Consider the following 11,595-nt stretch of genomic DNA (forward strand, 5'->3'; position numbering starts at 1 on the left):
TATGAGAAGAAATTTCTTCACTCAGTGTGTGTGGTGAATTCATGAAATTCTCTACCCCAAAGAGCAAAAGAATTTTAGTCATTGTTTGCATTCAGTGTAGTGATTAATTAACAAAATCTGCAGACATAGCTGGAAAATGGTACATAGCTGGAAGATCAGCAATGCATTCACCATGATCTTGATTAATGGCAAAACAAATTAAAGCCCCCAACTGTCACTCCTGCTCTGCTGACAGGTTGAAACTCTCTAGCCAAACACCCTTGGGACCTGACTGGTGCAAGACCACAGGAGATCTAGAGCACATATTCACTCCCAATCATCTTTCTGACTGAGACTCTTCATCAGGACTGGAAAGGAACGGGAAAGAAGCCAGAATAAGGAAAGGGGGAGGGATAGGAATACAAACTGGCAGGTGATAGGTGAAACCAGGTGAGGGGAAAGGGGGGTGGTTGAAGAAGCGGGCGTGGGGGTAAAATGAGAAGCTGGAAGGTGATTGGGGAAGAGGTAAATGGCTGGATAAGGAGGAATTTGATAGGAGAGGATAGAGGACCATGAGAGGAAGGGAAGGAGGAGGGGCACCAGAGGGAGGTGATGGGCAGGTGAGGAGAAGGGGTAAGAGAGGAGCTAGAACTTGAAATGGAAAAAGAGACAAGGGGGAGGGGAGGAAATTACTGTAAGTTTGAGAAATTGATGTGTACACTATCAGTCAGCTTGGAGGCCACCCAGACGGAATATGAGGTGTTGTTCCTCCAACCTGAGCCTGACCTCATCATAACAGATCTTAGCTAATTCTCGAGCTAAATTAAGTCTTAGCATCAGTAGTTAGAAAAGAACTGTACTACACACACATTACATGTTGGACCATAGAATAATGGTCTAGAGAGTTTCAACCTGTGTTACACTCTTTTCGTGCTGTTGTGTCCTCCTGCCAGCTGATAGTCTGAGCTTAGTGGCACTGAGGAGGGTCCTACATTGAGATCTCAATGAGGCAAACATGCTTTCATATTTTGGAAACACATCATAATGGTACAGCAGCAATAACAGGATTCACTTGGGATGGTACCAGAAAATCAATAGTTATTAGAGAATAAGTCAGGGAGGTTCGGTGCTCAAAATTCCAAATTTAGAGGGTAAACCTGGGTGTGATATGGTTGAGAGTGGTCTTTACCTGAAAGAACAGTGGATTTAGGCAAAACGCACCTGGTCTTGATCTGAACACCAAATTTTCGAAGTCTGAGAGAACTGGACTTATTCTGGGTTGAAGTAAAGTTCATGTTATGTTAAAAAGGCATTACTCATTGTAGCTCTGATAATCTGAACCTTTGGCGTTTTCCACCACAGAAGGTGGTTGTGCCCAAATCACTAATTTTATTCAAAGAGTTAGGTATAGTGCCAATGGCTAAAAGATTCAAGGGATGTAGGAAGAGTGCAGCAACTGGAGCTGAATTGGGATAATCAGGTAGGATTGATATTGTCTGGTCAAGTGGCTTCAAAATGCCAAAGATCTTCTGCTCATAGTTTCAATGTACAACTTCTAAATGTATTTATCTCACTGGAACGGTTTTAAATATGCTTGATGGTTCTGCCAGATGGTGATATTATTGAGTGGGACTGGTGTGTGTGCGTATGTGATACACATCACCACCATGCGAGACAAGTTGGGCCACACACTATAAAATGCTGGAGAAACTCAGCAGGTCAGGCAGCATCTAGGAAGAGGAATAAACACAGTCAGCATTTCGGGCAAAGACTGTTAATCAGAAATGGACAGGAAGGGGCAGATTCCAGAATAAGAAGGTGGGGGAGGAGAAGGAGTACAAGCTGGCAGGTGATAGGTGAGAAAAGATGAGGGGGAAGTTGGGTGGACGGGGAGACTGGATGAAGTGAAGAGCTGGGAGGGATAGGTAGAAGAGGTAAAGGGCTGAAGGAGAAGGAATCTAATAGGAGAGGACCGTGGAAGAAAGGAAAGAAGGGGAACAGAGGGAGGTGATGGGTATGTGAGGAGGGTGAAAGGGTAACCAGAATGGAAAATGCACAAGAAGTGGCATGGGGGGGGGGGCGTGGTGAGGGGGTAGGAATTATCATATGCTGGAGAAATTAATGTTCATGCCATCAAGTTGGAAGCTACCTACATGAGATATGAAGTGTTGCTCCTCCAACCCACATTTGGCCTCATCGTGGCGGTGGAGGAGACCAGAACAGGAATGGGAAGTTGAATAGAAATGGGTCGCTGCTGGGAGATCCTGGCTTTTGCGGTGGGCAGAGTGAAGGTGCTCAACAAAGCAGTGCCCCATACTGTGTTGGGTCTCACTGACATACAGGAGGTCACACCAGCACACCGGATATAATAGCTAACCCAACAGACTCACAGGTGAAGTATCACATCACCTAGAAAGACTGTTTGGGGCCCTGAATGGTGGTCAGGAAGAAGGTGTAGAGGCAGGTGTAGCACTTGTCACACTTGCAGAAGGAAATTCAGTGCGAAGGGATGACAGGACAACAGAGTCATGTAGTGAGCAATCTCTTTGGAGTGAGGGGAGATGTGCTTGGTGGGTTGGATCCTGTTAGAGATGGTGGAAGTTACAGAGAATGATAGCCCAGGGGTTGGTAGATAAGGACATGGGGAATGCTAATCGCTGTTATTGGGTGAAGGCAGCTGTGTGGGAGATGGAGAAGATGCTGATGAGGGTAGCAAACCACATTCTTTGAAAAAAGCGAAAACCTCAACTGTTTTAGAATGGAAGGCCTCACGTTGTCATCAAGAACAAATACGATGGAGATGGAGGAACTGAAAAGGGAATAGCACTTTTATAAATGACAGGGTGGAAAGAGGTATAGTCAAGATAACTGTGAGAGTTAGTACATTTGTCAGAAGGTGGATAGTCCATCTCCAGAAATACAGAAAGATTGAGAAAGGGGCAAGGAATGTCAGAGATGGGCCAAGTAAATTTGAGGGCAGGGTGGAAATTCAAGGCAAAGTGATTAAACTGATGAGCTCAGCATGGGTCCTATTCTCTCCCATTAGATTCCTACTTCTTTATCCCCTTACATCATCCACCTATCCCCTCACAGCTTCTCACCTGGTCACTGCCCACCTCACATAGTCTCTCGTATTACCTGCCAGCTTCTGTTACTTCCCGTCCCCCACGTTCTTATTCTAGCTTCTGCCCCCTTCCGCTTCCTTTCCATTCCTGATGAAGGGTCTTGGCCTAAAACGATAACAATTTATTTCCTTCTGTAGGTGCTGCCTGACTTGCTGAGCTCCTTTAGCACTTTTTGTGTTGCTCATGATTTCCAGCATCTGCAGAATCTCCTATGTTTAAGACAAATTGGTCCAGTGCGTTTGTACTTCCCTAATTTGTTTAGATGCTGGAAAGCTACTATCCACACAGTTCTTCTGCTCCAACTATAAAGTGTGAAACAAACCCTTGGATTCCTTAAACAAGAAGATGATCGAGCTGCATGGTGCTTTATTTACTGCAGCACTGATCCATGGCAACCAGCTTTTACCTCCAGAGGCGGTACACATGCAGATTGTTCAAGTGTAAGGATTGCAGTAAACATTCAGACTTGTTGCCTGGTTTCAGGATTTGGGCACTCAAAGCACAACACTACATCAACAACATGGGATTGCAGAAACTTAGAAACAATAAACGCCTGCCAAGTATTCTGTATCAAAAATATCTAAAGATCAAGCAGCATAGGTTTGAAATGCACAATTAAAACACTACAGCCGATTGCCATAGTAAAATAAAAGTTTGTAATACGTTCTGTTTAAGTTTCGTTACCAAATAGAGCAGGGGTCTGTGCTTGACCCTGTGGCACTGAATATTCCTGCCAAGACAAGGGAAACTTCTTATTGTTAACGCGTTGCGCTCTCAGCAATGGTAGTGCGTTGTATCTTTAGGTGGTACTGAAGAAAAAAGACACGATATAAACATTGATGAAAAACTACATCTTACCACATTTTCTGGGGTTTTCGTTACTAATCCTCTGCCGATCCCGGTCCCAATGCAAAACTTTGTCTGGTGCTTTCGAAGCAAGGACGAGGATTTAAAGGTCATGTTGCAGCTGGAACACCTTAAGTACCTGGACGTCATCTTGAGTCGAATTGGTACCTGGATAGGGAACAGTGAGCAATGCCAGCTAGTGGCGGGACTGGGCTGTGCGAGTTCAAGGCGTGAACCATGCGCTTTAAGGGGGCTCGGGGGCTATAAATGTTATCACGGTTCTATTTAACCGCATACTGCAAATCAAAACTAATATCCAGTTACTTCATGCTGGCAGTATTGAATAGGGAATAAAAATTATATAAATTCTTGTATTTCAAGAGCCCGAAAATATTTAAGCAAGTATCTCAGAGAAAATTCAGGCGGTGCCTCAGGATCTTTTAAACCTGCCAGAGGGAGCAAGTTGGGACGTCAAAGTTAGGCGCTTTCACAGAATATACAGCAAACTCCCGAGAAAACCTGACATTTATGCCTGACTCTGTTTCCTATCTCTAAATTTAACCGTTTAACGTATTTTTAAAGCAGAGATACTGTAGATAGGTTCTTGATTAGCCAGGGCATCAAAGGGTATGGGGTAAAGGCAGGGTAGTGGGGATGACTGGAAGAATTGGATCAGCCCAAGACTGAATGGCGGAGCAGACTCGATGGGCCGAATGGCCTACTTCTGCTCCTATATCTTATGGTCTTTTGGTCTAATAATTACCATTTCTCAATCATACAAAAGATGACAAAAACGCTAATTTTACGCTACGTTTTAAATTTGAATATAATTATAATACGGCACAGAAATAAACCAAATAACAGGAGGCAAATTTCAATCAGAATCATTAAAGGGGACATTAAATCTTCAAAAGCAAAGAACCTGCTTTTAAGAATGCTTTATTTATAAAAGGGTGCAGATGTTTTAAATATTGAAATATGAATTTAAATTCAATTAGTTTTAAAAGAACTGATATTAAATTGACAAAGAAAAATTTAAGAAGTACAGGAACATTAATTTAAATTGACATCAGCTTTTAGAGTTCAAAGTAAAATTCCAGAAATTGAAAAAGTTTGTGACATTTTAAGTTACGTGATAGTCTGGCATCAAAAACATTTACAATCATTCAATAAAATGTTTAAATGGAAATACAATAAACTGAACATCCATTCGGTTGGATGGAAAAAAGGGCGTTTTACACATTACATTTCGCAACCTTCAATAACTGAAGAGCTTCTCACAAATAAAGAACTTGAGTATATCATCATCAACTCTAACATGAATGGGTTAATACCTAGATCCTTTACAACACACAAAATGCTGGAGGAACTCAGCAGGTCAGGCAGGATCTCTGAAAGTGAATACATATTGATCTAAGAATGACTGTTAGCTCATCCACTCTTCAGCCAGCGACATCGGAAAGATGGTACACGCGACAAGGTAGCTCACTCGTCTGAACAGAAACGTCAAGTCAACCTCAATTATCTACCCGAACTTTGGAGTGTCGGGTACATTCTTACTTAGATGTGAGAGCATCACATAATTATAGAAAAGTTCTTTTGATTCCCCCAAGAGGACCACAACCTTATTGTTTGGAGCCTTGCATGCATCAATGACCCAGAGGGTTATGTCGGCTGAAGTCAGGGTTTCATGCTTTGGCTCTTGGTAGGGCCACCTATGTCAAACAGGTCGAAGGGTAGAGGTCAGACAGAGTGGTCCACAGTTCTCCAGGTTCAGTAATGAAAACTGAGAGGAAGCTAGTGGATGATGAAAGAAGCCCCGAACATCGCCAAGACCAAAACCAAAATAGGCGGCCAAGGACAGACATAGATGGAGTTCCTTCATCCCTAAACCTCGCGGCGTAACAGGCAGTAAGTAAGTAATCAATCAACCACAAACACGAGAAAGTCTGCAGATGCTGGAAATCCAAAGCAACATATAAAACGGTGGAAGAACTCAGCAGGTCTGTGGGGGGGGGGGTCGATATTTTGGGCCGAGACCCTTCTTCACGACTGAGAAGGGGGAAGATGCCAGAATAACAAGTTGGTGGGAGGGGAAGGAGGCTAGTGGAACGTGATAGGTTGATCCAGGTGGGTGGGAAAGGTAAAGGGCTGGAGAAGGAGGAATCTGATGAGAGTGGAGAGTGGATCAAAGGAGAAAGGGAAAGGGAAGGAGGGGTAACAGGCAGGTGAGAAGAAGTACAATGTCAGATTTGGGGGGCGGGGTGTTGTTTATCGGAAGGAGAAATCGATATTCATGCCATCTGGTTGGAGGGTACCCAGACGGACTATAAGGTGTTGCTCCGCTACCTTGAGGGTGGCTCATCTTGGCACAAGAGAAAGCCACGGATCGACACGTCGCAACGGGAATGGGAATCTGAACCTGAACTAACATGTTGGGCCACCGGGAAGTCCCGCTTTTGGCGGATGGTGCGGTGGTGCTTGACAAAGCGGTCCCTCAATTTACGACGGGTAGAGGAGGCCGCATCAGGCACCATAGACGACCCCAGCAGATTCGCAGGTGAAGTGTCACCTCACCGGGGAGAACTATGTGGAGCCCTGAATGGAGGTGAGGGAGGAGGTGAATGGGTTTAGCACTGCAGGCATAAGTACCCGGAGGGAGCTTAGTGGGGAGGGACGAATGTACAAGGGAATCGCGGGGGAGGGGCGGGAAGAGTGGGTAAATATACGTTTAGCGATAGAATCTCGTTGGAGATGGCGGAAGTTGCGGAGAATAATATGTTGGATGCGGAGGCTAATGGGGTGGTGAGTAATGACAAGCGGGATTCTATCACTATTAAGGTGACAGGAAGGTGGGATGAGCGCGGATGTGCGGGAAACGGAGAGGATGCAGGTGAGGGCAGCATCAATGGTAGGGGGAGGGAAATCCCTTTCTTTAAAAAGCAGGACATTGCTGACATCCTGCAACGGAAGCCGCATCTTGACAACAGATGCGGCGGAGGCGAAGAAACTGAGAAAAGGGAATATCATTTTAGTAAGACCCTGGATTGTTAAATACAATAAAAAATTCCATACTGCAGTATAGGTAAAGGCTCTAAATATCAATTATTTTATGAACTGATGGGATATTTGGGGGGAAAATGATCGAGATTAAATATACAATTTACAAATGAAAACATGTTTCACCCTGTGATCGCTATTTTACATTTGAAATCAGAATCGGGTTTATTATCACTGGCATAGGTAGTGAAAATTCTTGTTTTGGAGTAGCAGTACAATGCAAGATATAAAAATTAAAATAAGCTACAAAAATAAATAGCGCAAAAGATGAATCATGAGATCACGGTCATGACTTCATGGACCGTTCAGAAATCAGATGGTGGAGGGGAAGAAACTGTTCCTAAAACGTTAAGTGTGAATCTTCAGGTTCCCGTATCACCTCCCTAGCGGTAGTAGCACAGAAAGGGCAATACTTAGATGGTGAGGGTATTTAATCATGGCTGCCGCCTTCTTGAGGCACCACTGCTCTAAGATGTCCTTGATGGTGAGGAGGATTGTGCCTGCGATGGAGCTGTACCAGTTCATAACCCTCTGCGGTCTCTTGTGATCCTGAGCACTGGAGGTTCTACATTAGTCTGTGATGTAAACACGGAATGCTCTTCAATGTATATCTGTAGTGTTTTACAAGGGGTTTTGGTGATACTGAATATCAAATCTCCTAAAACACCTAACGAATTAGAGCTGCTGGCATGCCTTCTTCGTGTTTGCAATTTGTTGGGCCTTGATGCTCAAGAACTTGAAACTGATTACCCTTTCCATCACTGGCACCTCAAGGACTGGTCACCTGACTTGCCTTTCCTGAAATCCACAATCAATCCCTTGGTCTTTCTGATGTCGAGTGCAAGATTGTTGTTGTGACACCACTCAACCAGATCTATCTCACTGTTCTGCCAACAGTGGGATCACTTGGGAATTTGTAGATGACGGTTGACACCTGCCTGGCCACAAAGTCATGAGTGTGGAGCAGTGGGCTAAGTATGTGTACTTCACGTGCATCCGTGATGGTTGTCAGTAAGGAGAAGATGTTATTACCAATCTGCACTGATAAGAAAGTTGAGGATCCTGTTACAGAGTGAGGTGCAGTGGCCCACATTTTGAAGCTTGTTGATTAGTACTGAGGAGATGCTGGTGTTGAATACTAAGCTTTATTGAATAAAGACCTGTTACCTCAGAGCTCCAAGCCAGGTGGAGAGCCAGCGAGATTACATCTGCTATGGACCTGTTGGTGTGGTAGCCAAATTCCATGTCCTTGCTCAGACTGGAGTTAATCCTAGACAATGTCCAACCTCTCAAAGTACTTCATCATTGTAAATATGTATGCTACTGGGTGATAATCATTGAAGAAACTTATCTTGCTCTTCTTGGGCACTGGTATGCTTGATGCCCTTTTGAAGCAGGTGGAAACTCCCAATAGCAGTAATGAGAGGTGAAAGATACCCTTTACCACTCCAATCAGTTGGCTGGTAGATTTTCAGTACACTGCCAAGTACACCATTAGGGCCTGACAATTTGGAAAGGCAAGTTTATTCTAATAGCTGCCAAGACAGTGATCATAGATGATGTGATTTGCACAGACCTAATGTTATTCGTCCTTTCAAAGTGTGCATAAAAACAATGCATTACCAAAATTACTGAACCTGCAAATTGACATTTCCTAAAATCATCCAATTTTCCAAGGGATCATCATGTCTCCAAAGAGGAAATTCAACAAGGTATAAAATTCAATAAATAGATAATTGAGAGCTGTGGAAGAACAAAGTGATATTGGAGCCAATGTAAACAGATCCTTAAACGTTGCAAGACAGATTGTTAAAATGACATGGAGTGATGTTTTTTTTCATCCAAGAAGAAGAAAGCCCTTAACTCCGAATGGAATCATCGGGACGCCGTCAGACTCATATTTTTACGAGGCCAAGTTGCTAGCTCGACACTCAATGCAGCACAGATGGAAAACATGCAAGGGAGCCGGCTGGATTCAAACTCAAGAGCCTTCACTCCGAAGTCCAGCACTGATGCCACTATGCCACCAGTCAGCACACAGAAGAATCTAGTTCTTGTCAATACATGACAGATGTGTTCACGTGGAGGTGCAGAGATTTACAAGGATGACAGATTGGAGAAGTGGATTTATTCACTTTGAAACAAGGGTGCCTGCAATATGTTTTAATTCAGGTATAAACAAGTATGAAGAGCCCAAATAAGTATATTCAGGAGGAATTTAACACAGATTTTAAGTAATTGATAGAGATAGACGAGGAAAATCTTCATTTAATGTTGAGGGCCTTAAAAAGTGAGAAACCCTCAGCCCGTGGATGTATACTGGAAGAGGAGTTCTACTGAACCAGCAGACAAGTGCTGGAAAGTGGGGATATGATGTATTACAGAAACAATGTGAAGGCTTTAGGGAGGGTGCAGAAGAGATTCAGCAGGATGTTTCCTGGATTAGAGAAGAAGGTTGGACAAACATGGATTGTTTTTGCTGTAATATCCAGAAGCTGAAGGGCCATGAGATACAAGTTTATAGAATTAGGAGAGGAATAGATTAAGTAGATGTAAGTCTTTCTTTCACCCCCCCCCCCACCCTTCCGGGTTGAAATGGCTTAAACCAGAGGTGCCCAACCTTTTTTGCACTGCGGACCGGTTTAATATTGACAATATTTTTGCGGACTGGCCAACCGGGGGGGGGGGGGGGTGGTGTTCAAGTTCAACAGTGCGTGACAGGGAATGAGGAAAGATGCAGCTGACTCATATTGTTTCATATCACCAAATCATATCGTTTCCTCGCGGCCCGGTAGCACATGCTTTGCGGACTGATGTCGGTCCGCGGGCCAGTGGTTGGGGACCACTGGCTTAAACAGCAAGCCTAGGTGCCTATAAAAAGTATTCACCTCCTCTTGGAAGTTTTCATGTTTTATTGCTTTACAGCATTCAATCACAGTGGATTTAATTTGGCTTTTTTGACACTGATCAACAGAAAAAGACTTTCATGTCAAAATAAAATCAGATCCCTACAAAGTGATCTCAGTTAATTACAAATACAAAATAATTGATTGCCTAAGTATTCATACTACTTTAATATGACACATCATATCATCACTGGTGCAGCCAACAAGTTTTAGAAGTCACATAATTAGTTAAGTGGTCATGACTGTGTGCAGTCAAGTTATTTCAATTGATAGTTGTAAAAATACCTGCATCTGAAAGGTTCAACTGGTGGTGAGTCAGCATCCTGGCAAAAACTACACCAAGACGACAAAAGAACTCTCAAAGCAACTTCTCAAAAAGGTTATTGAAAAGCACAAGTCAGGAGATGCTTATAAGAAAATTTCCAAGTCACTAAATATCATTTGGAATGTTAAGTCAATCACCAAGAAATGAAAAGAATATAGCATCGCTGTCAACCTGTCTAGAGCAGTCCAAAAACTGAGTTACTGTGCAAGAAGAGGACTAGTGAGGGAGGTTACCAAGAGACCTATGACAGCTCTGGAGGAGGTGCAAGTTGGGAAAGATTGCACATACAACTGTCGCCTGGATGCTTCACCAGTCACAGCTTTATGGGAGAGTGGCAAAGAGAAAGCCACAGTTTAAAAAAAAATTCACATGAAATCTCAGCTAGGGTTTGCTAGAAGGCATATGGGAGTCTCTGAAGTCAGCTGGAAGAAGGTTCTATGGTCTGATGAAACCAAAATTGAGCACCAGACTAAACACTGCACATTATTAAAACATTCCATCCCTGCCGTTAAGCATGGTGGTGGCTACATCTTACTGTGGGAATGCTTCATGTAGCAGTCCCTAGAAAGCTTGTGAAGGTAGAGGGCAAAATGAATGCAACAAAATCCAGCGAAATCCTGGAGGAAAACCTGATGCAAGAGTACTGCGACTTGGGAGAATTGTTTTCAAGCAAGACAATGACCCCAACCATAAAGCCAAAGCTATACAGGAATGGCTTAAAAACAGCAAAGTTAATGTCCTGGAGTGACCAAGTCAGAGTCCAGACCTCAAACCAATTGAGAATTTGTGACTGGACTTAAAGGGCTGTTCACTCATCATTCCCAAGCAATCCGACAGAGCTTGAACAATTTTGTAAAGAAGAAACAGGGAAAAGTTGCAGTGTCCAGATGTACAAAGCTGTTAGAGACCTATCCACATAGACTCAAGGCTGTAATTGCTGCCAGAGGTGCATCTACTAAATACCAACTTGAAGATGAATATTTATGCAATTAGTTTTATATCTGTAATTAATTTAGATCACTTTGAAGAGATCTGTTTTCACTGACATGAAAGTGCCTTTGTTGATCAGTGCCAAAAAAGCCAAATTAAATCCACTGTGATTGAATGTTGTAAAACAATAAAACATGAAAACTTCCAAAAGGGTTGAATACTTTTTATAGGCACTGTAACTTTGTAATCTTACAGAAAATGTTATGGGTGATATAATAATTAAAGGATTATTTCCTCCAATGAAGTTCAGAAAAAGGACAACTATAAAATCAGATCTGGCCTTACCAGGAGTAATGTCAAGAATTTTTTCCCAAAATAGACTTCAAAAGTCTTTGGAACAATAAATCTATCAACCAATTCCACC

The 11,595-nt window shown here is 43.0% G+C and overlaps 1 protein-coding gene across 1 annotated transcript in view; it reads right to left on the minus strand.

The window, feature by feature from the left end:
- Nucleotides 1-4,100, minus strand: part of LOC140197665 (coiled-coil domain-containing protein 17-like) — a 41,086-nt gene extending 36,986 nt beyond the window's left edge. The window contains exon 1 of the mRNA XM_072257950.1: nucleotides 3,963-4,100. Within this exon, the coding sequence (XP_072114051.1) occupies nucleotides 3,963-4,100 (138 nt within the window). The remainder of the gene's footprint in view (nucleotides 1-3,962) is intronic.
- Between the last annotated feature and the right edge of the window lie 7,495 nt (nucleotides 4,101-11,595).

The sequence above is a fragment of the Mobula birostris genome, chromosome 5, assembly GCF_030028105.1.
Source record: "Mobula birostris isolate sMobBir1 chromosome 5, sMobBir1.hap1, whole genome shotgun sequence".
In the NCBI taxonomy this organism is placed as follows: domain Eukaryota; kingdom Metazoa; phylum Chordata; class Chondrichthyes; order Myliobatiformes; family Myliobatidae; genus Mobula; species Mobula birostris.